Below are 26,215 nucleotides of genomic sequence, written 5' to 3'. Positions count from 1 at the left end.
CCGTTCAAGGACACAACGTCACACACAGGTTTAAACTGTTAGACTCATGAATACCCACAACGTTCGATGCACATTTATCTTTAACAGGAGCAAACGGCCTGATCAGATAATATAAGAACTCATAAAAGCTCATTTATGTAAATCTCTGCTTGGACCAGTGTTAGGTTTGTAGCATAAACCTATTCGCTGGAACGTTAAGGACAATCTGCTACGCAGCAAAAGCAAGACTCAAGGCACCAAAGTTCTCTGGTTACTCATGCATGAGGGAGACCTGGCTGGAGCCAAGTGTCGTCCCACCACTTGACCTCCGTCAGACTCTCAGCCAGGTTTCCCCACAGCACTCCTTTTATTGTGGTTACATGAATATGCATAGGGTCATTAACATATAACATCTTACATAGGTATACATGTGAACAAAGAATACTGTGTGTGTGTGTGTGTGTGTGTGTGTGTGTGTGTGTGTGTGTGGGGACTGCTGATCAAAGGGTCAAACATCCTTGGTCAGGAAGAGGGTAGCCTCCCCCTCACCCTAGATGGTTCATCCTAGATAACACGGTGAGGAAGTCCTGCAGTTCATCTAAACAAAGAGCACTTAGACTAGAACAGACGCAACTACGTTAATCCTACCATAAAACAATAAGACACGGTATGACCTCTCATGCTCCCAAAGTGCTGTCTAATACACACAAAGTTTGCAGACTATCAAGGATCAAAACCTCTACCAATCTACAACTAATTACAAAACTCTAAGCATATATAAGTAAATATTTCTAAGCATAAATGACAATCAACAATACAAATCTAACATTTCCCCCCTTTTTGACCTTTATGCCTGAAAAGTTCCCAGGTATGAATACCTCATGTCTGACAGTTTCAATGCAAACATTTTTATACTCAGCATATGTCAAATCACCCTAAATTACTGTAAAAGTTACACAGTTTAATAAATGTATTAGCAGTTACCCCATTCATTGAGCTCATCTCATGGCAAACTGCATCTTACGAGCAAACAAAGAAATTGTTAATTTAATAGTGAAAATAAAAAAGTAACATTTTCAAAAACATCTCAGCTTGGTAATGCTTCCTCCGGGTGTGCACATCACATGTCTCTCTGCAGAGTGGTTTGAGTTCTGCAGGGCGTCATGAATGTCTCTTCCAGTTGTTTCCATCGTTGTCCATAGGACCAGAGTCCAAATGTATGTAGAATAAACATTCAAACATACCAGTTGGTTTTGTTGTTTGTCAACATGGTTCTCAGCTATTTCCAAAGCTGCAGACCTCTCAGCACTCTAGTTTTATGGCCTCCCATTACCTCACTTCAGGCCTTCGTCCTGTGAGGGGGATATTTATGACTCCTTCATTGTCCTTCATTGTCCATACTCTGCAGAAAACACCTCTGTGGAAAGGGTGCAGGGTTGTCTTACTGCTATTATGATCCCAGCAGCCTTCAGAGTGTCATCGTATGCACAGTACAGTGGCACAGCGTTAGGTGATGTTCATAGGAAACTGCTGTTATCACCACCATAGCTTCTGGTTCCTGTGCTTTTCACAGAATCATGATGTCATCCTCGAACTCCTTCTACGCTGTCGATGGAGCTTGGCACGCTCCTCATCCCACGAGTTTTCATGTTCCAACGCTGCTGAAGGTTTAAGGCAGAGCACGTCGTACACCTTAGTTGTCTTCCTCAGCGTCAATATTGAATCTTTCATTTTATTTAAAATCTTGCTGTGGGAAGTCTCCTCTTGATTTCCTGGAAGCTTAGTAGCACAGCTCTCTGTGTGATGTCTGCTGTGCTGAAGATGATCTCTGATCCTCCTGAAGCCTCTCTCCCATCTTGTGGACGATCCTCTCCTCTATTTTGCAGGCAGTTTCATGGTCCTTGCTGTGGCTCCAAGGTCTGATTTCATGATGGGCCCCAACCAGCTTGACCTTTGACCTCAACCACTGCCTGGCTGTCAGCTATGCCTGGAATGTTTCACGCTTCTCACTGGGCCTCTGAAGATTTCTCAGGAGATTACTGCTGCACCTGTATTCCCTTGCTAAGAAGAAAAACTTCTATTTGGAGAGCATGTCAACAATCATCAAACCACATTCTTTAGTTCAGTGAACTTCACTTATAGGCCATCAAAGCCTCATCTGAACATGGGTGCACCACTTGCATAGGTTTAATATTTGTAAATAAAACGGCTAATCACACAAATCACTGCAACAATAATAAAAAACATTGTTTAATGTTAATCCTTGGACCCCTCCTCTTGACGCATGGACACACCCATGCGTCAACTCACCAAACCTGGATTCCTGTCTTAAAGAAAAAGATTAGCTAGATCATGTCCCAGGCAACATCAGGGCATCTCCTCTGGAGTAGCTCCGTAACCCTGCAATAAAAGATGTTAGCGTGTGTTGCATATTAAGTTTGCTTAACACCTGGCTCTCCCAGGAGCCTGCATACACACCATCATGGCCTGGAAAGCAAAATCTGGAAGTGAAATCAAACTTCATACCTGTAAACAATTGTATCATAAGAGTAATAAGCATTCAACATCAGCAAGACAAGTGTCATGTGCAGGTTTTCTCAAATCAGTAAACTACAATTATTTTCATAAGTCGCCTCAGACATGGATCATCCCATGTACTCAGGCAACATTAATGTAATCGGTGACTGCTCTTAAGCAAAGTCACTCCACTTATATATTACTATTATGGGTTCAAAAGTGGCCAGCAAATGAGCCCATAATAAACTATTCCATAAATACCGTAATCTCTTATTTGTTTTACCCATGTCACTTGTCCGCTTCAGCTGAATCTACTACAGCATTCTCAAAGAAACAAACATTAGCAAAACACATTGACTGCAGTCAGACAGAGGTCAGACACAGGTCAACAGGTTCCAGAGGTGCCATAAAAACACCATAAAGTCAACCCTAGCTGTGGAAAGAAGTAACACCAGTTCTCAACACAGGAAATTTCACACAGGTTATTCACATTATCAAAGTAACCTTCACATTTTCCCATCAACACAATGCAACAGCATCACCACTCACAACCTGTAAACACAGTTTTCCTCACACATAAACCCAGAAATCCTGTAGTAGGAAAAAACATCAACCAGTTGTCCTGGTATAAATCGCATCATCAATTCACATGAAGAACTGGCATGCTGTAAGAAAAGAAAATGCAAATATTAGCGCTTGCGCAGGCGTATGCATACTTTGTCACAGTTATCTCTGTGAGCAACACAAGCCTATGAATAACACACCTGATAAATGCACAGACACAGAAAATGGCATTTAAAAGGTTAAATCATCATGCAACCTCGAGTGTTGCTGTCATCTTTCTGCTCCTGTAAAAGGAAACACATGGGTTCATCTGCACCTTTGTCAGGTGGGGGTTAGCTTCACACAATCATGTTCAGTCAGTCAGTCAGTTATTTTAAAATTCTTACTCATTCACTCAGTGGTTCCTTCTTTTGCTAATTGTGGAAATTATCATCGCATTCGTTTCCACGCTCAGCAAAACGACGTTATTTCAAAAAGAAAAATAATTTAGACTGGATTTCCTCGTTGAATCCTTTTTGGGGGGGACTCTCATTTCCTAATTGTCCCAAATAAGTGGCTTTCTCCTGAACCCATTTTAAATGTGGAGAAACTCACTTGCAACAATTTTCTTGACGACGTGTAACGCTTTTAATTCCCGACTTGCAGATCTGCTCAAAGAAAAGAAATTCACAAGCAAAAATCAGTGCTTGTTCAAAAATGAAAAATAAAAAATAACAGAGATTATCAAACCAAACTCTCAGTGCACTGTGAAAGTATCAAAATAAAAAGGCCTTGTTAAGTCATGACACAAGCTCCTCATCTCAGGAGGGTAAATCATACCATTAGCATGGTTTATCATACCATCATACTAATCGGCAGGCTCAACTTCACAACAAAAGAAAAATCATCAGCTAGATTCACTCCAAATCAACCATCAGCTGCACAACACACAACATAATCCTAATGTCTTATTAGCTATGAGTTTAATTACCAGGTCTGTGCTCTTCACTCATTTAGGCCACAGATCTATTTTATTCAATTTTCCTTTTCCCTTCATCATAAAACATGTGACATGCTGTCATGCACTTCACAAAACAGTCTGTTCTGACGTATTCAGAGTTGTGTATCTAAATACAGGATTCACTCGCACATCAAAGCAGGAAACTCAGTGTTTTAGAGTCTCCACTCAACACACAACAACTCCAACACATCTCATTCACTCATACTAGAATTCAGTCACCTTTCATTAATCTAAAACCGATCAACTAATTTGCATATCAGCTATTAACCCACTAAGTTGACAGGACGACAGAAAAGCATGTTCAAAATAGTATCACAAAAGACAATTTCCCTCATACAGTAAATTACATGTGCTGCCTCAATCAAGCAGGAAGCTTCTCCCAATTTACCATTTTAACAACTAAATTTATTGTCTGATCACTGGTTGGTCAAACCAGGATCTTTTTTCCCACAAAAGTTAAACTGTTGTCCTGCAACCTGGAGAGTCAATTTTTTGCATTAGATAAATTCAGTATTTAATAACAAGTGTCTGCTAAATTGACACTATTTTAACACTGATGAAAGATAACAAGCTAATTTTCATTACATGTGTTTGTGTTATTAGGCAGGTCTAATGCATGTCTGTGGAGCTGCATATCCAGCAGAGCATGTTCTTAAAGCTGCCTTTCCTACACACTTCTCTGCTATTATTTAATCATTTCTCAACTAATGTGCTATGAGTCTTCATGAGTCATTTTGTGTTTGGAATTGTTAGTAGGGTTAATGCATGTTCTGCTTGTGTGTGTGTGATTCTGTATATGTTTCTATTTTCGCAGTGTTTCAGACTCCGTCTCAATTTTCCAACTTAAGCAGTCAGTTTTGTTTTTCCCAGGTTTGCTAACCCAAATTTTGATTTCCCACATTAAATAATTCCTATGTGTTCTCACCTAGTCTTCTCACTCTGTTGTCCTCTCCCACTTCAACAGTCCAACAGCCGGCAGTTCTCCTTCAGCTTTGTCCTGTGTCCCACTGTCTCTTCTTGCCATTTTACTCCACAGGTGGCAAATGTCAAACTCCAACTGTTCAGTTCTCCTCAAACGTTTTCTTCACATGCACAGTGAAGTCACAGCCACTCTCACTATTGTCCTCTGATGCGGTTGACTTCGTGCTAGTGGCTGAAGTGCTGCTGCTGCTGCCTTCCTGGGCGACTTCTTAGCAGCTGCTGCCGGTTTCTTGGCTTTGGCCGCGGCGGGCTTCTTGGCTTTGCTCTCAGTAGCCTTGTTCATCTTGAAGGATCCGGAGGTCCTGGTGCCCTTGGTCTGCACCAGAGTGCCCTTCGCCACCAGGCTCTTGATGGCGGTCTTGACACGGGCCTTGTTCTTGTCCACATCGTAGCCTCCGGCAGCCAGAGCCTTCTTGAGAGCGGCCACGGCTTTCACAATCAGCTCGCCCACGCTGAGGCCGACCTTCTTGGGCTTGGAAGTCATCGTCTTCTTCTTCTTGGCCTGAACCTCGGCGCAGGGCGTGTTTATGATGGAGCCTTTCCCACCACAGCGCTGGCACGTTGAACGCATCACGAAGGGTCCATTTCTTTCATGTCGCTAGCCAGCATGCTAGCTGCATGTGGCTTGCCCGAGTCACTCAGTCCTTTTTGAGCATTTCAACATGCTGCCACCGCCATCTTGCTCGCCCCTCCGTGGAATTCATCCAATCAGACAGGAAGATGGGTTTGCTTTCTTCTGCTGCTGCTGTTTATCCACATTGCTGCTGCTTTGCTGGGACTTTTTGTGCTCAGGACTTGCTGCTGTCTCTTTATCATGGAGCTGCATTCCTTATCTTCAGGGAGGAGTGAGCTCGCTTGTGAGGTTGAGAAACACATGGCACTGTAAATAAGTCAGCCAGAAACTTGGCCTGCATGTTTCCAATGATGTTAAACTATAACTTTCTTCCGACCTCTGCATGTGGAAAATTGATTCAGGTCTGCTTTTCACCTGAAAGTGACAAACTAAGACATTTCATTATTATCATCACTGCTTAATCAACACACATCTCTCTCTCTCTCTCTCGCTCTGTGTTTTTGTGAACAGTCCTTTCTTAAAAGCAGAAAATGAAATTATAGTTGTTTTTTTTGGTTGATCAACACAAAACCTTTTTCCTATGATTATTTCTCTTCGTCTACAATGTAGTAATTTGTCTCTTTTTCACTCTTTTTTTTTTTTTTTCAATAGCTGGTGGTCTGCAAAATCACTGCTCTCACTCACAATCAGAGGCAATTACTTTTGCACAGTGCACAAAAACACTGATGTCAGACACATTCACACTCACTTTTTCATCTGCATAAATAAATCATATGGCTGGAGATAAGTGCCATGGTGATCCATAGGCATGATCACACATTTATTTAATTATTTTCAACCCAACAAAACAAATAAACAAAAACATGATGCTGATGTTATGAACACTCTACACACAAGTCAAGATGCAGGAAAACTGCTCACGGAAACGCTGCACACTCCCTGTTTCCCCCTCTTTGAGTAGTTCCCAGACAGCTCTTGATCTGATAACGTGTAGCTTGCTCATCAGCTCAGAAAAAAAACTGCAACGCAACATCACACAGTAGTTGCATGCTCTGCCCACAGCGGCAAAGTCTTACACTTTCATATTCAACACAGCTTCTCCATCATGTACTTTTAGATGTTTCATACAGGGTTCAGCATATTAGTTGTTTTCACAGGTGTGCTCTACATCTCAACAATGGTTCATAATAAGACGACAGTCTTCCACACAGGTCAAGTGCCTCTATGCACTTCAGTAGTTTAAATATTTATCTATATCACTTCACCTCACATGTCATCGTACTGAATTTAAGCAACCACAAGCGTAATGTAGATGACTTTTAACAACTATCCACCTCAATTAAATCTATGGTCTGGCACACAGGCTGCTGTCGATCAGGGCAAGCTAAAGAATAAACATTGTGTCAGCAAGGGGTGGGGGGGAAAGCCATTCACCAGAGCATATCTTAAGTGCTGCTGATGTGGGCTGGCCTTCTCCACAGCTCTCCAAGGCTGGTGTGTTTTCTGAAAACTTCTAACATTTGAATCTCTTCCATTTATAAGCCTGCGATTAACCGCACGGCTCAGGTCCGCGTGACCGCGCTCGCGTGAACCCGCGCAGCTGTGGAGCCGTCGCTCTCTCTTTTTTTTACATAAATACTTTGTGCTGCCAGGAGCAAAGTCCAGCACAAACGTCTGTCTCCCTCCGACTCACTCTTGGTTGCTTAGAAACCCATGATAACAACAACAGTCGGTGTCACAGACCACATGTTCTGCTCTGCACACACAACAACAACAACAACGACGACGACAATGACAACAACACAAAATAGGCCTACTGTCCAGCACAATCTGGACCCCGCGGAACTTCTCAACACCCCACTGAGCGGTGGAGAACTCACTACAGTACCCCACACAGCGGTCTGTATTTCGCCCCACTAAGACGGCGAACCAAAAAAAGTTCGAACTGCGCAACTCTGCGACTTAATGCTTCTGTACAAAAAACCCCACTGAGCGGCCTTGTACATCGCCCCACTTAGACGGCGAATTTTAGCCCCACTGAGCGGCCACGGACAACGCCCCACTGAGCGGCGAAGACGTAATTTTAGCCCCACTAAGCGGCCACGGACAACGCCCCACTGAGCGGCGAAGACGTACAGTTATAGAGTTGGACTCTAAACTTACTCGGTGTTGCTTAGCGTGTAATATCAGCCTCGAATCCCGCCAATCGCCATTCATCGAGGAGAAAAGACATACAGCGAATCCACAGGAACTTCCTGGCTGACGTCAGTCTTTCAGCGTGCCTCTCCTCCCCTCGGTGAATGCGATTCCAGGGCTCCGGCATCGAAGGACCAATTAATGATAGGTTTGTAGCATAAACCTATTCGCTGGAACGTTAAGACAATATAATTACACTGCAAGCAAGACACAAGTAGGCAAACTTCTTCATGGTACTCGTGCACGGGAGAGAACCGGACAACCGCTTGACTCCAGTTGGTCTCGTCCGTCCTCCCATACACTATCCTTTTATTGAGGTTACATGAATATGCATAGGTTCATTAACATACGACGTCTACATACAAACAAAGAGTACCTTGCCTGTGTGTGTGTGTGTGTGTGTGTGTGTGTGTGTGTGTGTGTGTGTGTGGGGACTGCTGATCAAAGGGTCAAACATCCTTGGTCAGGAAGAGGGTAGCCTCCCCCTCACCCTAGATGGTTCATCCTAGATAACACGGTGAGGAAGTCCTGCAGTTCATCTAAACAAAGAGCACTTAGACTAGAACAGACGCAACTACGTTAATCCTACCATAAAACAATAAGACACGGTATGACCTCTCATGCTCCCAAAGTGCTGTCTAATACACACAAAGTTTGCAGACTATCAAGGATCAAAACCTCTACCAATCTACAACTAATTACAAAACTCTAAGCATATATAAGTAAATATTTCTAAGCATAAATGACAATCAACAATACAAATCTAACAACCAGTGAAACAGTCTCACACTGATTAAACACCATCACTACTTCAGTAATGACAGAGGGGCGTAGGCGTGCTCGTGGGACAGCTTCCTCCAGCTGTGGAAACCAGATGTGGAAGCAGACTCCCTGATGTTGCAGTCCAACACCAGTGTGAGCAGAGAGGACTCAGCTGCTGGGCGGAGCTTATCTTCCTGTCCTGTTCAAATCCAGCATGAAACTCTTCTTATGTTCCCTCTTCAGTCTGATCCTGTCTAACAAACATCACTGTTCACCTCCTCCTCCCTCTGTGACTCCTTCATGTCCACTTTACTCCTCAGTAAGTCTCCACAGCTCCAAACCAGCTCTGCATTCAGAGTTAGTCCACGTTCTCACCTCCATCTTCAACCTTTCCTCAGCCAGAGTGTTGTGTCTGTGCTTCCACAGGCCCCGCTGGTTTACAAACTTGTTCCTGTTAACGGAAACAAGACGAACAGCTTTTACTTGCTAGCAAGGGAGGACCGCTCGGTGTGTCAGGAAAGCACTGAATCCACCCACAGACGACCTTTTACTGAAAACAGTTACAGTACACACAAGCACCACCCATTGTAAACCCATTGTAACGCGTTACTGTAATCTGATTACTTTTTTCAAGTAACGAGTAAAGTAAGGGATTACTATTGCAAAAACGGTAATTAGATTACCGTTACTTTCCCGTAGGAACGCTGCGTTACTGCTTTACTAAAACCGTGATTTTTTTGCGAGAATGTCTCACGACAGCTGTGTGCAGATCAACAATGGATCATATATCAAGTACGGGAGAGAGTATGAGCGTGCAGCGTTTAAAGCGTGGAAGTACTGACCTTACTTTGAGTTTGATTCCATAAAAAGTGACAAAAACATTAGTGTCCATCGTGCGTGGGAAGAAAACTTTGTACAGCGAAAAAAAACCCTAAACTTCCAAGCAAGCACCGAGTAGCTACGACGTAATGGGAAACTCACAGAGAAACTCACGGATTCTTCAACTGACCGCGGCACACCTGCACCAGGGTAAACCTCCGCCTACCTGACTCCTGCTTTACAGGTGAAAATAGAGCAACAGGACCGCTGAGTCTTTGACTTTATTTATTTTCTGCTGTGTTTTATTTGCATCTAATTGAAAGACTGAGTGTAAACACACAAATATTTTATTTTATGTGCTGGAATGTGCAGAAAATAGGTTTAAATGTTAAACTAATTTCTTCAAGTGGTTCAACTCTTGTCCAAGCCATTGATTTCTTCCAGAAAGTATTTTTTACTGTCCAACACTCATTACTTCAGCTTAAACTTGATCTCAATGCAGACAAAACAAAGCTGTTGATTGAGTCAGTAATCACTCTTGAAGGTAATAAAATAGAGTTGGTTCACACGTATAAATATCTGTTTATCTTGATTTATGGCTCACTCACCTTCAAACCACATGTAAAGTTAACACTGAGTTTTATTTTCAAAATAAGTCGTGTTTTGCTTTGAATACAAAGAAGCGGCTTGTCGCTGACACAGTTTTACCTGGATTATGAAAATATTCTATATATGAATGATTCTGCTAAATGTCTTTGAGTGGTTGATACCATGCTTCTCTGGGGTCCTGGGACTCGGTCCACTCTGGCCCGCGGGCTCATCACTACAGTCCCCTGTGCTTTCTGTGGCTTCCATGGCTGCTGGGTGACCCCCTGTCATGGCTCCTGACACCCACTATCATATAGTTACATGGAGAAACCTTTGAATACAAATGTGTTCACGCACACAGGTGTGGATACAGGTGTACACACAGACACACTATCTTCCTTGGCTGCTGCCTCAAGGCATATCCTGCATTGTTGGTCTTGTGTGCTGCTCAGTAACATTCAAGATTTGTTATTTACTGTTACTTATAGGTTGTTGCCGAGTCTGCAATAGGTTGTTGTACTATAGGTACTATAGGTTGTTGCTGTTGTCTCTCTAATGTGAAAAAAAAGAACAAAGAAGAAGAAACCTGTGAGTGTTTCCAGCTGTTTGGAGCTGTGTGAGAATAAAAGCTGCACAGCTGTTTGTGCAGCCTCACACATCAACACACAACAGTTCAGCTCCAAGTCAGAGAAACACTGAAAACAGGATGAAGAGCTGCTGGTTACACAGCAGAGGACATGATGGAGGATCAACCTCACTGATGTCTGTTGGTCTGTACTTGACAATAGACAAATAATAATAAGAAGAAACAAGACACCAGAGAACAAGACGATCATTCAAAAATAAACCAAAACATAAGAATTCAAAAATGCTGTGTCGAACCCAGAACCGTGACATTCATTTATACAGCACGAAATCACAACAACAGTCGCCTCAAGGCGCTTCATATTGTACAGTAGATTGTACAATAATGGATACAGAGAAAAACCCAACAATTATCTGGTTGGGTCCACAGCTGCACATTCGCTGTCAAGATAAAAGACGCACACCAGATACGAAGTTGCAACACGTGCTCGCATACATATAAGAGGTACTGTTTTTGTACGCTAGAGTGGGATTTTCACGGCATATTCTGCACCACATGTCTGTGCGTTCATCATTTGTTTGAAGCCAGCTCACCTCCTGCAACCACTTTTCCGAGAATACGCGCTTCTTTTGCGGTTCGGACTTCTTCTGACATTTCTTTGGAGGTGGAGGAACACCAAAGTAATTGCTTAACCCTGGAGAACCCACGGGGTCGGATCTGACCCCATGGGTTCTCCAGGGTTAAAGGAGCTTGCTTCCTCGACATCTTCAAGAGTTCTAAATAAATGTCTGTCCTCGTCCAGAAAATCTTATGTACGCAAACGTGCATTGCAACTTCTTATCTGGTGCACGAGTATATGTATTCCTAGCTATGGGACAGTGGGAGGAGAAGTCAGGTTACAACAAATATGAACAACTATGAACTGATGTGGAGCAGTCCAGTGGAAGAGTTTGAAGAAGAAGTTAAAGACCAGTGAAGTCTTTACCAGCAGTGAAAAATCATCATCTGCAGCTTAAACACTAACAGCCTCCGCAGCTCAGAAGGCATGCTCAGTGGTGACATCATCATACTCTCTGGTCAATCCCTGACCTCCTCCATCACGCTGGGTCATCTCCATGGAGACGGCTGGTTTGTTCCTCCTGCTCGAGCAGATGGACAGCAGCAGACCGGTGGAGATGCAGTACGGACAGAAGACCACTAGATGGCAGAAGAGTCTGAGCTCAGAGGGAGGAGGAGCTGAAGGACGAGGAAGCAGAGAGGAGGAGTCAGGAGTATAAAATCTTCTGCTTCTAAACATTGCTTTTGTTTCAGTGCACACACAGCTGGACACAATTTGTCACACACTTTGAATTGTGTGTCATTGTTGCTGCAGAGTACTGTAGTTTGTGTTTAACAGACACTGTAATCACACATGAATTATTTCATGCTTACACAAAAATAACCTATCAAACCTGTGGATGTGGGGGTTCCACTGTTACTGTGGACCATCAGAGTTTTAGATCAGAGAAAAAAGAAACTCCCATCATGGATCAGGTACAGTCTCAGCAGGAGAGGAACCTGACTGCAGTAGATACTACTGTGACTGGTGCAGATATCAGTGTGTATTGATCAGCTGAAGAGAGCACAGTGGTGCAGTGGTCAGCACTGTCCCCTCACAGCAAGGACGTTGATTTTAGCCCCAGCTGGGTGATTTCTGTCTAGTATGTTCTCTCTGTGGGTTCTCCAGTTTCCTCCCACAGTCTGAAGACATAAAATCAGCAAGACATGACCTGCTGATTTTAAATTAGCTGTGGGTGTGAAGCAGATATGAGTGGGACCTGTAGTCCAAACACTTTGAGTGGTCAATAAGACTAGAAAATCTCTGTGTTCACTGCATGAACTCAAACAGGCTTTAAGACACTAACAGGTGGACTGTGCTCTGGGTCCAGACCCATTGACTGTTCCATACAGACTCGGACCTGCAACCAAAACAGATTCAAAACCTGAGAGGACACTTCTGTTTTAACTGGTACAGCTTTTTGTTCTTTACAGTAGTGGCTCAGCATCCCATGTGATACTACTCGGCCAGTCAGCTCTGTGCATTCCATACTACTAATAATAATAGTACTTCCGGCGCCCCCCGTGTGCGGCAGCCTGTTACAGCAGCTCTGCTCATTCTGAGTTTCTTTCTTTCTTATCTTTTTCTTCTCGTAATTTTTTATAACTAACGTATTACTCCTCCTTGAATCGCTACCTTATCGTGGTGGAGGGGTTTGTGTGTCCCAGGGATCCCAGGGGCTATGTTGTCTGGGGGCTTTTGCCCCCTGGTAGGGTCTCCCATGGCAAATTGGTCCTGGGTGAGGGACCAGACAAAGAGCGATTCAGAAGACCCTTATGAAAAGAATATCAAGGGAACAGTTTACCCTGCCCGGGATAGGGTTACCGGGGCCCCGCCCTGGACCCAGGCCCGGGGAGGGTGCCCGAGGGCGAGCGTTTGGTGGCCGGGCCTTAGTCCATGGGGCCCGGCCGGGCACAGCCCGAAGAGGAGACATGGGCCCATCCTCCCGCAGGCCCACCACCCGCAGGAGGCGCCATAGGGGTCGGGTGCATTGTGTGCCGGGTGGCGGCCAGGAGCGGAGGCCCTGGCGGACTGACCCCCGGCTGCCAAGACTGGCAATAGGGACATGGAATGTCACCTCTCTGGTGGGGAAGGAGCCTGAGTTAGTGCGTGAGGTTGAGAGGTACCGGCTAGATATAGTCGGGCTCACCTCTACGCATGGCTTGGGCTCTGGAACCAGTCTCCTGGAGAGGGGCTGGACTCTGTCTCAGTCTGGAGTTGCCCCTGGTGAGAGGCGGCGGGCTGGGGTGGGTATTCTAATATCCCCTCGGCTTGCTGCCGGTACGTTGGGGTTTTTCCCGGTGGACGAGAGGGTTTGTTCCCTGCGCCTTAGGGTCGGGGAACGGGTCCTGACTGTCATCTGCGCTTATGCGCCGAGTGGCAGTTCGGAGTACCCAGCCTTCTTAGAGTCCCTGGAGGGGGGGGGGGGGGGGTGCTGGAATGTGCTCCTCCTGGAGACTCTGTTGTCCTGCTGGGAGACTTCAATGCTCACGTGGGTAACGACAGCGAGACCTGGAGGGGCGTGATTGGGAGGAACGGCCTCCTTGATCTGAACCCGAGCGGTGCTTTGTTATTGGACTTCTGTGCTAATCACAGTTTAGCCATAACGAACACCCTGTTCGAACATAAGAGTGTCCATAAGTGCACGTGGCACCAGGACGCTCTAGGCCGTAGGTCGATGATTGATTTTGTAATCGTATCACCAGACCTGCGACCATATGTTCTGGACACTCGGGTAAAAAGAGGGGCTGAGCTGTCAACTGATCACCACCTGGTGGTGAGTTGGATCAGGTGGCGGGGGAGGACGCTGGACAGACCTGGTGCACCTAAACGCGTAGTGAGGGTGTGCTGGGAACGTCTAGCAGAGGCCCCAGTCCGCGTGATCTTCAACACACACCTCCGGCAGAGCTTCAACAGCATTCCGAGGGAGACTGGGGACATTGAGTCCGAATGGACCATGTTCAGTGTCTCCATTGCCAAAGCTGCTGCATTGAGCTGCGGCCGCAAGGTGGTTGGTGCCTGCCGCGGTGGTAATCCCCGAACCAAATGGTGGACACCAGAGGTGAAGGGAGCCACCAGGCTGAAGAAGGAGTCCTTTTTTTTTCTTTTTTTTTTTTCTTTTTTTTTGTCCCGTTTGGATCTATAGCCATCAGAATTGTTGTCTTAAGGCCAAGAAAGATGCCAAGCGGATTTATTTTACCAAGTGGATCATCATGGCCTTGCCATATTGGTCCATTTGATTGACCTTTATTATAATTATGAATTTATTTTATTTTCAGTTGCTACAAATGGGACAGACATGACTGTGGGATAGGACAGGGGGAAAGAATGAAAGAAAGAGAGGGAGAGAAAGAAAGAAAACCAAAGGGGAGAAGAGACGGTGAGAAGGGGGGAAGAGAGAAAAAAAAAACCAAACAAACAAAAAAAACAAAACACCTGGGTCACCTGTATGGAGAAAAAAAAAACAGAAGAGAAAGCAAACAACAAAGAGCAACATAATAAGAAAAAAAAAGCACCATCACAATAAACTAGCTAGCAGTAGATATCAATAGTTACTAAATAATAAATGATATTGTGCAGCACGCAAGATAGACAGCGCACAATGTGCTTTGAGGCAGCAGCCAAGAAAGCTGTAGTCCGCGTCTGTGACTAGTGAATACCCATGTGCATACCTGTGTGGATCAGCATGCTTGCATTCGAAAGGTTTCTCCATGTAATGATCTGCTAGGGAGTGTGGGGAGCCACAGCCCTGTCCTCTATGGTATGAAGCAGGTATGGAGGAGATCAAAACTCCAGACATCCAGAGGCCCCCAGAACACAAGAGACCAAGGAAGACCCACAGAGGGGCAGCCGCGCCACTGTCCCAGTAAGAGCTGAGGAGAGTCCCAGATGAGGGCTCATTCAGCAGCCGCGGAGCAGAAGCCAGGGGGAGTTGCAGTGACGCACCCGTGAGCTCCGCCGGCAGCCAGCTGTGCCTGAGTGACCGAGCCCCAGGCCGAGAGGCCGGGGGCACCCCACCTCCGAAGTGGCCCGAGCGAGCCCCAATAAGCGGCCGCCAAGGAGTGAGCCGGTGTGTACCCGGACGCCCACCCCCAGACACAAAGAACCACCAACGCATCGACACCTGAGGGAGTCCGCCACCGGCAGGGGAAGTGGTAGTGGGTGGAGACAGGTCTCCAAACCTTGGAGGGCCTGAGATGTCCCCAGAGAGGTGGCGTCTGATACCCAACCTGACATATAGACACAGACATACAGGCACACACAGACACAAACATCCATTCCCACCCTCATGCTCTCATATGCACTTACTCCACACTCAACCGACGTGGAGACAGACATAAAGAGACGTTGTACACACAATCACACTCCCCAAGCGTACTCTACAAACCGGGTCTAGGTACCCTTGCCCCTGGAGGGGGAGATTGCACCCAGACCCAGGTGGTGTTACCCTTTTCCCTGCCGTGGGGAGAGGCAGACCGCCCTGACTCCGCAGCAGCCGGGAGGCCCCACACCCCAGACCGCAGTCGGACGGCCAACTCCTCCTAGCCCCCCCGCTGCAGCAGGCCGCAGAGAACGGGGGTGAGAGAAGACTCCAAACCTCCCTCCACCCGCTCATTGTAGTGTTGATGCATGTGTGTTCTAAGGTGCAATTAAAACCCAGGAGGGCATGGAGCTACCTGCCAAGGAGCAGCAGGTAAGCGCATAGTCCCTCCTGCTGAAGAAGGAGTCCTATCGGGCTTGGTTAGCCTGTGGGACTCTGGAGGCAGCCGACAGGTATCGACAGGCCAAGCGGAATGCGGCTCGGGCAGTGGCTGAAGCAAAAACTCGGGTGTGGGAGGAGTTCAGAGAGGCCATGGAAAAAGACTTTCGGACTGCCTCGAAGAGATTCTGGCAAACCGTCAGGCGTCTCAGGAGGGGAAAGCGGTGCTCTACCTGCACTGTGTATAGTGCTGGCGGAGCGCTGCTGACATCGACTGAGAAAATTGTCAGGCGGTGGAAGGAATACTTCGAGGACCTCCTTAATCCCACTGACACGTCTTCCAAGGAGGAAGCAGAGTCTGGATATGAGGGGAATGACCTGCCAATTTCCGGGGGCGAGGTCACTGAGGCAGTTAAACAACTCCTTGGTGGCAGAGCCCCTGGTGTTGATGAGGTCCGCCCCGAGTTCCTGAAGGCTCTGGACGTTGTAGGGCTGTCCTGGTTGACACGCCTCTGCAATGTTGCGTGGAGATCAGGGGCAGTACCTGTGGACTGGCAGACCGGGGTGGTGGTCCCCATCTTTAAGAAGAGGGACCGGAGGGTGTGTTCCAACTACAGGGGATCACACTCCTCAGCCTCCCTGGGAAAGTCTATGCCAGGGTGCTGGAAAGGAGAGTTCGTCCGCTAGTCGAACCTTGGATACAGGAGGAACAATGCGGTTTTCGTCCTGGTCGCGGAACACTGGACCAGCTCTTTATCCTCTCGAGGATACTTGAGGGTGCATGGGAGTTTGCCCAACCAGTCTACATGTGTTTTGTGGACTTGGAGAAGGCATTCGACCGTGTCCCTCGGGGTGTCCTGTGGGAGGTGTTGCGGGAGTATGGGGTGTCTGGCCCATTGCTACGGGCCATTCGATCCCTATACAACTGTTGCAAGAGCTTGGTTCGCATTGCCGGCAATAAGTCGGACTCGTTCCCTGTGGGTGATGGGCTCCGCCAGGGCTGCCCTTTGTCTCCGGTTCTGTTCATAATTTTTATGGACAGGATTTCTAGGCGCAGCCAAGTGGCGGAGGGCTTTCGCTTTGGTGGCCTCAGAATCTCATCTCTGATTTTTGCGGATGATGTGGTTCTGTTGGCTTCATCGGGTGAGGGCCTCCAGCTCGCACTGGAACGGTTCGCAGCTGAGTGTGAAGCAGCGGGAATGAGGATCAGCACCTCCAAATCTGAGGCCATGGTTCTCAGCCGGAAAAGGGTGGAGTGCCCACTCCGGGTCGGGGATGAGTTCCTGCCCCAAGTGGAGGAGTTAAAGTATCTCGGGGTCTTGTTCGCGAGTGATGGGAGAAGGGAGCCGGAGATCGACAGACGGATTGGGGCTGCAGCTGCAGTAATGCGGACGCTGCACCGCTCCGTCGTGGTGAAGAGGGAGCTGAGTGTAAAAGCGAAGCTCTCAATTTACTGGTCGATCTACGTCCCTACCCTCACCTATGGCCACGAGCTGTGGGTAGTGACCGAAAGAACGAGATCGCGGATACAAGCGGCAGAAATGAGCTTCCTCCGAAGGGTGGCTGGCCTCTCCCTTAGAGATAGGGTGAGAAGTTCGGCCATCCGGGAGGGGCTCAGAGTAGAGCAGCTGCTGCTCCACATCGAAAGGAGCCAGCTGAGGTGGTTCGGGCATCTGACAAGGATGCCCCCTGGGCGCCTCCTGGGTGAGGTGTTCCAGGCATGTCCCACCGGGAGGAGGCCCCGGGGCAGACCCAGGACACGCTGGAGAGATTATATCTCTCGGCTGGCTAGTAATTAGACTCTGCAGCCATGTTCTACCGTTTTGTGCTAGTTCTGGTCGTTTTTCTTAGTTTTCTTAGTTTTAGTTTTTTCACCTGTGCCTGGGGACCCAGAGCAGGGATCCTTTGTTTACAGTAAGGATCAGCTGTTAGCGCTGCGTCCCGCAGCGGTACTGCCGGCGGACAGTCGGCAGTACCGACAGTCCCCCCCTCGGCCAACGCGGATGCAGCCTGTGACACTCTCCACTCAGTGGTCAGCAGACTGCAAACACAATCTCCGAGAGCCTTTCTCATAATATCAGGGGACTTCAATCATGCCTCATTGGACTCCACACTGCCCACCTTCACCTAGTATGTGACCTGCCCAACCAGAGACAATAAAACACTGGACTTACTGTATGCCAATGCAGAAGAGGCATACAGTTCATCACCTCTCACTCCACTGGGAAGATCTGACCACAACCTGGTGCACCTTGTCCCTGTGTATGAGCCCTTAGTGCGCAGGGAGCCACCAGCCACCCACACAGTACGTACAGAGATGGTCGGAGGAGAGCGAAGAGGCTCTTAAGGATTGTTTTGAGTCGACTGTGTGGGAGGTGATCTGTGACGACCACGGAGAGGACATCGACAGCCTTACTACATGCATTACTGACTATATTAATTTCTGTGTGGATAACACCGTACCTACCAGGACTGTACGGTGTTTCTCCAACAAGAAACCTTGGATTACCCCAGAAATTAAAGCTGTCCTCAAGCAGAAGAGGAGGGCCTTCAAATCCAAAGACAAAGAGGAGTTGAAAAGGGTGCAGAGAGAGCTGAGGGGACTGATAAGGAATGGGAAGGACAGCTACAGGCAAAAGATGGAGAACCAGCTTCAGCAAAACAACGTTGATGAAGTCTGGAGAGGCCTCAGAACCATCTCAGGCCACAAACATCAGAACTCTCTGCCAGGGACGGATGTGAGGTGGGAAAATGAACTGAATCATTTCTTCAATAGATTTGATTCATCCATGAGGCAGTCTACAACATCGGCTGCAGACTCACCCACCCCCACTGCTGCTGTTCCACCTCAGACACTTCACACCTCCTCTATTCACCCTGCTCACTCCTCCCCACCCCCAACAACAGCATCCAATACACACTCAACACAAGGCTCCAGCCTGTCTCTTTCAACCACCCAGGTTAGGAGGGAACTGAGGAGGATTAATGGCAAGAAGGCAGCGGGCCCAGATGGCATCAGCTCGAGGTCCTGGTCGTCAGGTCCTGCGCGGACCAACTGTGTGGGGTGATGGAGCACCTCTTCAACCTGAGCCTGAGGTTGGGAAGAGTCCCACAGCTCTGGAAAACCTCCTGTGTTGTACCAGTGCCAAAAACTTCACGCCCCAAGGACCTCAACAGCTACAGGCCGGTGGCTCTGACATCCCACCTGATGAAGACCCTGGAGCGGTTGGTCCTGGCTCAGCTTCGGCGCCTAACAAGCTCATCACTGGACCCACTTCAGTTTGCCTACCAGTCTGGCATCGGAGCGGACGATGCCGTCATTCACCTCCTACATCGTTCCCTCGCTCACCTGGAGACCGCTGGGAGCACTGTGAAAATCATGTTCTTTGATTTCTCCAGTGCCTTCAACACTATTCTTCCCTCGGTTCTGAAGGACAAACTGGAGAACTCTGGAGTGGACCATCACCTCACTACCTGGATTTTGGACTACCTCACCGACCACAGTATGTGAGGACTCAGGGCTGTGTGTCGGACAGGGTCGTCTGCAGTACGGGGGCCCACAGGGAACGGTTCTAGTTGTGTTCCTCTTCACCATCTACACTGCAGACGTCTCCCACAACTCCACCCAGTGCTTCCTGCAGAGGTTCTCTGATGACTCTGCAATAGTCCGCCTCATTACTGATGGGGACGACAAGGAGTACAGAGGACTGACTCAAGACTTTGTGGACTGGTGTCAGCTGAACTACCTCCAGATCAACGCCAGTAAAACCAAGGAACTGGTGGTAGACTTCCGCAGGCACAAACATCCTCCACTGCAACCACTGAACATCCAAGGTATGGACATTGAGGCTGTGGACAGCTACAGGTACCTTGGTGTTCATCTGAACAACAGACTGGACTGGACTCATAACTCAGACGCCCTCTACAGGAAAGGGCAGAGCAGGCTGTACCTGCTGCGGAGACTCAGGTCGTTTGGAGTGGAGGGCCCACTCCTGAAGACCTTCTATGACTCTGTGGTGGCCTCAGCCATCTTCTATGGTGTGGTCTGCTGGGGCGGCAGCATCTCTGCCGGGGACAGGAAGAGACTGAACAGGCTGATCCGAAGGGCCAGCTCTGTTCTAGGATGCCCTCTGGACCCAGTGGAGGTGGTGAGTGACAGGAGAATGGCGGCTAAGCTGTCATTACTGTTGGACAACCTCTCCCACCCCATGCAGCAGACTCTGACAGCACTGAGCAGCTCCTTCAGTGGGAGACTGCGGCACCCACGGTGTGGGACGGAGAGATTTCACAGGTCTTTCCTCCCCACTGCTGTCAGACTCCACAATAAAGACTTTAACTGATCAAACACACACATCCACATATGTGCAATAACACTAATGTGCAATAACACTAAGTGCAATACTTTTCTGGCATCGTTGTATTTTTACTCAGTTGTATAAAGCATTTGTATTCTATGTTTATCTTATTGTATATTTTTATTCTATTTTATTCTACTGTATATAGTATTTTATTTTATTCTATTCTGTACAGTTGTGTACTGTATTTATTCTTATTGTATTCTAATTTTTGCTTCAGAACTTTTGCACTGTCCACTTCCTGCTGTGACAAAACAAATTTCCCACGTGTGGGACTAATAAAGGTTATCTTATCTTATCTTATCTTATCTTATAATAACCAAAAACTGATACTAATAAGTAAGAACAGCATTGCAATCAGAACAAAGCACTGGGCCAAAACCCAGGATCATGACACAGAGTTCCTTTAAACAGTGTTGTGGAAAAGACTCCTAATTAAAGAGGTGGGTCTCTTTATTGTCCATTAGCTCTGATTGGTTAAAGTGTATGTGACCTAGTACAGACTGAGAGGGCTCAGTCTGTACTAGGTCACATACAGCTACATATGTTTTAGGGCATTTGTCCCCTATTCTGGAGTGTTGTACACTTTGTGTAGGACAAAATGCAAGTTTGATGTACCTTGTGTTTTTTTCCAGAACCAGACCCACTGTATCTATAAAGTAATGGTTTAAAGAAAGCAACTTATCTCATCGTCCAATTCTTCTAATCAGACACCTTCTTGTGATCTAGCCTTTCACATCAACAGAGTAACATACAATATTTGTAAGTGCAGAAGTAATGAAGGAGGACTCTGTCTGTGGCTCTTCCACCAGAGGACTTTTCTCCTCCCTCTTTCATTTATTAGTGTTTGTTCTTCATCCTCTACTCATCTGTAGAAACGGTCAGAGCAGACAGCAGCAGCACACACACACCTGCAACAGGACAGAGGTCACTAAAGGTCACCAAAGGTCAGAGGTCATGATGAGGACAGACAGGTGTAGGAACATCAGCTCACCTGCAGCAGTCAGCAGAAACAGGCCTGAAACTGAAGAACACACAGATCAGAGATCAAATGGTCACATGACCAAAGAGAAGCATTCAGACTGCAGTGATTGGCTGTTCCCACACATCAATAACCCACAGCGCCCTCCAGTGGTGGAAACACAGATAATACATGTGGAGAAGCATGAAGGAGACTCACAGCAGAGGCAGACGCTCCGTCTCAGACAGCCGTCACCTCCACAGCTCCACAGCTCTGCTCCCCGACCTCCTACATCACACAGAGCAACATCAGCACAGGAGGAGCTCTCCATGGACTTTAATCAAACCCTCCAACAGCTCACTGCAGATTCATAATTATTAGCTCCGTCTCTAGTCTATGAATCTATTTTAGTTCAGCTTCATTTATATAATGCAAAAACTCCAAATCTTGAGTATATTTGAGACACATTCAGGTACAGAGTCACATTTCAGTGAAATATAGGAACTTGTTTTTAGACACTGCGTCTTCAAATCCAATCTTGGATCTGGGGAATTTTTACTTGTTCCATTGGCAGATTGTTTACACTGAAAGGTAAAGATCACAAGAACCAGTAAACAATCTGTGAAAGCATCTAGTGACTGTGGCAAGGAAGACCTCCCTTTATACAGGAACAAACTTACACTTAATTACACTTTATACAAGTTTGGATATTTGGTTTGAAGTATTTTTAGGGTAATTGTGTGTGAAATGTATGGATTGCTGTAAGAGGAGCAGTTTGTTGTTTGTTTACTTTTCTGTGTTTCTTTATGATTGTTTCCTTATTTTGATTCCGTTACAGAATAAATGAACAATGTTAAAAGTAGAATGGGAGGCAGAGCCTTCAGTTTTCAGGCCCCTCTTCTGTGGAACCAGCTTCGAGTTTGGATTCAGGAGACAGACACTATCTCTACTTTCAAGATTGGGCTTCAAACTTTCCTTTTTGCTAAAGCATATAGTTAGGGCTGGACCAGGTGATCCATGTTCTCTTCCCTATGCTCTGTCTTAGTGATGCCATGAAAGGAGATCGACATGTACATAGTTGGACCCACTGATCTGGACTGCGGACTGATTCATGATTCATTCATGAATTTTCATCTGCTTTTATAACCTGACAGACTTCTTACCTTTTAGTTTTCTCCAAAGGAGCAGAACTCCACTCATAACCAGAACCAGGAGAACCACAGAAACCAGACCTGCTACAACTGGGACCAACCAGGAGGGGCCAGGTGGAGGGGAAGGAGGGGAGGAGATGGTGCTGTTATTAAAGAGTGTGTAAAGAACAGGAGGAGAGACGGGCATGGCTGTTTGAGTAGGAGGAGGTAGAGCTGGGGGATCTGCAGGGGAGTTGATGAAGATGGTTCAGTCAGTTTATTATCAGCTTAGTTGGTTAGTTTGTCTTTAAACAGGAAGTGATGTCATTATCCTGACCTCTGACCCTCAGAAAGCTTGGAGGAGATGATCCCAAAACATCAGTAGAACATGAGTAGAGACCTTCATCAGACTGCTGGACGTTTGTGATGGTGAGCTCTAATTTAGCCTCGGATCCAATACGACTTCCATTAATGAAGAAATAAGCTGTGATGATGTCGCCATTCACCTGTCTGCAACGCAGAGTGACATCACTTCCTGTCCTCACAGGAAGTGCAGGGATCTCCAGGATCAGACCTTTATCTGACCAACAGAGACACAAACAGAGTGAAGAGACAGAGTTCCACCAACACATACATCATGTTTTATATAACAGTCAGAGAAAATGTATTTTTAGGATGAGCATGACGAGGAGGATCTACAGGAGAGACAATGAAGATGGTTCACTCAGTTTATAATCAGCTCAGCAGGTTAGTTCATGTCTTTAAACAGGAAGTGATGTCATTATCCTGACCTCTGACCCTCAGAAAGCTTGGAAGAGATGATCCCAAAACATCAGTAGAACATGAGTAGAGACCTTCATCAGACTGCTGGACGTTTGTGATGGTGAGCTCTAATTTAGCCTCGGATCCAATACGACTTCCATTAATGAAGAAATAAGCTGTGATGATGTCGCCATTCACCCGTCTGCAACGCAGAGTGACATCACTTCCTGTCCTCACAGGAAGTGCAGGAATCTCCAGGATCAGACCTTTATCTGACCAACAGAGACACAAACAGAGCAGAGTCACACACACACACACACACACACACACACACACACACACACACACACACACACACACACACACGCAGAACAAGTGTATTTGTGTTCTTGTTGGAGTCTCACTGATTGTTTAACTTCCATCTCCTCACCTGCAGAAACAGTCGGTGCAGACAGCAGCAGCACACACACACCTGCAACAGGATGACTCATTATTGAAGAAAACCTGTTCTCATCAATGCATATGATAAAAATTGGTCTAAACTTTCTGTATTTTAGCACTTTAAACAATACATTGAAAATGAACTGGCTTAAATATTTACAAAAATATCCCAGCTCCATTTGGAATGTTATTCCCCTCTATCTGATATCTAAACCAGGTGGTATTAACTTTTTCTTAATATGCAGTTATGACATTGATAAAATACCAATTAAGATTTCTGCTTTTCATCGCCGGGCCTTTATGTCATGGAGTCTCATCCTTAAATATAATTTCTCTCCCCCAGGTATCGTAAATGGAACTATAATGACGTTTCATATAGACGCAAATCCCTCTTTATGGAATACTGGTCTCTTAATAATATTACACATGTGGCTCAGTGATTTAATGAAGATGGTAAACTCCTCTCATACGAAGGGTTTCTATCAAACTTTAACCTCCCTGTCCCGCCTAGGGATTATGCTAAAGATTTTGGAGCCATATCATCAGTGTGCTGTTCTAGTCACGTCCCAATCCAAACCCTCAGCAGTTGTCTTTATTATCACCATCAGAAAAGGCTGCAGGCAAAATATGCTTCTCTAACAATTCCAGAAATAACAATAAACCTTATGTTTTAATAAGGAGCACATGAATATATGAAATATAAATAACTGCAACTTGAATCTTTACTGAAGTTCAGTATTTGACACAGAGCTCAAGCTGTAATATATCATAATAATCTAATAATAACTATAATATTGGCCATATTATATTTACATTACCAAAGTGAGATGACTTTAGTCTCATGAACAACATCAGCTAATTGTTATTTACTAACTAATCTTAAATGACTGTTCAGCACAGAAATGAAGCCCAACAACGATGTTTTACAGTCCCGTGGTCTCAGCCTCAGATACTCAAGTAATCAAAGTGATGTCATAAAAAAATGAATGCTATATAAACAAACAAACAGATGAGCAAAAGAATTTTCTCCTTCATTTCTGTCAAACAATGCTGTATCAAAAACAGCGGTCCCCAACCCCCGGACCGGTACCGGTCCGTGAGTCGTTTGGTACCGGGCAGCGAGAGTTGAGGCTCAGGTGTGAAATGTATAGTTTTCAGGGTTTTTATTGGTTTTCAGCGTTATTTTGTTATAGTTTTTATTGTTAAATCGGTTTCCCTGCGTCTTTTCACGTGTGTTATGAATAAATCTTCTTTTTTTCAGTACCGGTACTAGTTTTATTTTGTTGTATTTATCCACGACACCTTAAAGGCCGGTCCGTGAAAATATTGTCGGGCATAAACCGGTCTGTGGCGCAAAAAAGGTTGGGGACTGCAAAATGTTAGCGCATAGTATCAGTATGAACCTGAGCAGCATGACTAATTTAACGGCCCCCCGCTTCCGGCCTTTTGTCAGCAAAGGGTATGGCCTACATAGATCACAAAAACCACATCCTTTGATGTATGCTGCCCCTGAATTGGGAAACATTTAGTGAGTGAATATTGTAAATGGCCTGCATTTGTATAGCGCTTTTCTAGTCCATAGGACCCCAAAGCGCTTCACACTACGTTCAGTCATTCACACACACATTCACACACTGGTGATGGCAGCTACGTTGTAGCCACAGCTGCCCTGGGGCGCACTGACAGAGGCGAGGCTGCCGGACACTGGCGCCACCGGGCCCTCTGACCACCACCAGTAGGCAAACATGGTCTTGCCCAAGGATATTTGGCATGCAGAAGAAGTTATCTATAAGTTTCTTATTAAATTGGCCAAAAAGATAAGCTACACAAACACACCGCTGTGTGTTGGAACAAGAACAGGATGTGGTATTCTACCACAGAGAGAGCGAACACCAAGATTAATAAAGTATTCTCATTCAAAGCTTTTTCACTTTGGCATTATGGGGTATTGTGCTTAAAATTAAAACTAACTTAAAATAACTCACCGAGGAAGAGCCGACGTACAGGTACAGTCTTCATAGTGTGTGGAGGTCAACTGAATATCTGCAGTCCGACAAGCAGAGACACACCTTCGGCACTTCCTGTTGTCACATTCAGTGTCACTGCTCTACACTTCACTCTGCTGTTGTGTGCACGAGCTTTCAAAGATTCTTACTCTGCTCTCTAACCTGTCCCTGTCAGCATACCATCACCCCTCGGACTCCAACAAGGGCTGATTGCACTGATTCAGGTTATTATGAAGAAGTAGGTCCACCATTATATGAAAATAAGCCAGTAAACATATTGGACTCAAAGATCTACTGAGGACTCTGCAGTTACAACTAGTCACACATTACTAATCCATGCTTGAGGACAGTAGAGATATAAGATTTGTAGAGTTTAGCTCTACTTTTCAGTGATAACTGCTCTATGATTGGATGAAGACCTTTCTGACCTATGGCTGATCTCAGGGTGTTTTCACACATAAACTGAGCCCTGAACCTTTTTCCACAGAAAGCGCTGAAATAGAGAGCTGTTTGAGCCCATGTGTAATTGAAGCAGCTAGTCCAGAAAATACACCTGACCTAAACCTACACAGAGCATTTTCTGCAGACGTTGTCCATTAACCCCTTTAGACCAGCTTCTTGTCATTGTCCACAGCTGATGAGAGAAAACAGAAATGAAGAGTTAAAGTAGGTCTGTATCTATACCAACCATCTGAAA

General features: G+C 46.1%; 1 protein-coding gene and 1 pseudogene across 1 annotated transcript; both read right to left on the bottom strand.

Annotated features, from left to right (window-relative positions):
• Positions 1–316: 316 nt before the first annotated feature.
• LOC147333713 (histone H1 pseudogene) lies at positions 317–6,223 on the bottom strand (annotated as a pseudogene).
• A 5,101-nt stretch (positions 6,224–11,324) lies between these two features.
• On the bottom strand, positions 11,325–25,531 carry LOC147333712 (uncharacterized). The gene is made up of 9 exons (XM_086269156.1): positions 25,498–25,531; positions 23,502–23,543; positions 23,101–23,343; positions 22,647–22,889; positions 22,343–22,552; positions 21,399–21,467; positions 21,213–21,242; positions 21,096–21,129; positions 11,325–11,810 (listed from the first exon to the last, which is right to left on the bottom strand). The coding sequence occupies exons 1-9, from the start codon at positions 25,529–25,531 to the stop codon at positions 11,603–11,605; spliced, it is 1,113 nt and encodes a 370-aa protein (XP_086125282.1). The 3' UTR covers positions 11,325–11,602.
• Between the last annotated feature and the right edge of the window lie 684 nt (positions 25,532–26,215).

The sequence above is a fragment of the Aulonocara sp. 'chitande type north' Nkhata Bay genome, linkage group LG3, assembly GCF_057382095.1.
Source record: "Aulonocara sp. 'chitande type north' Nkhata Bay isolate Kocher_YH1m ecotype deep benthic linkage group LG3, A_spYH_male_GT1.1, whole genome shotgun sequence".
Taxonomy (NCBI): Eukaryota; Metazoa; Chordata; class Actinopteri; order Cichliformes; family Cichlidae; genus Aulonocara; species Aulonocara sp. 'chitande type north' Nkhata Bay.
The sequence above is the reverse complement of the archived record's forward strand: the minus strand, read 5'-3'. Positions and strand labels throughout refer to the sequence as shown.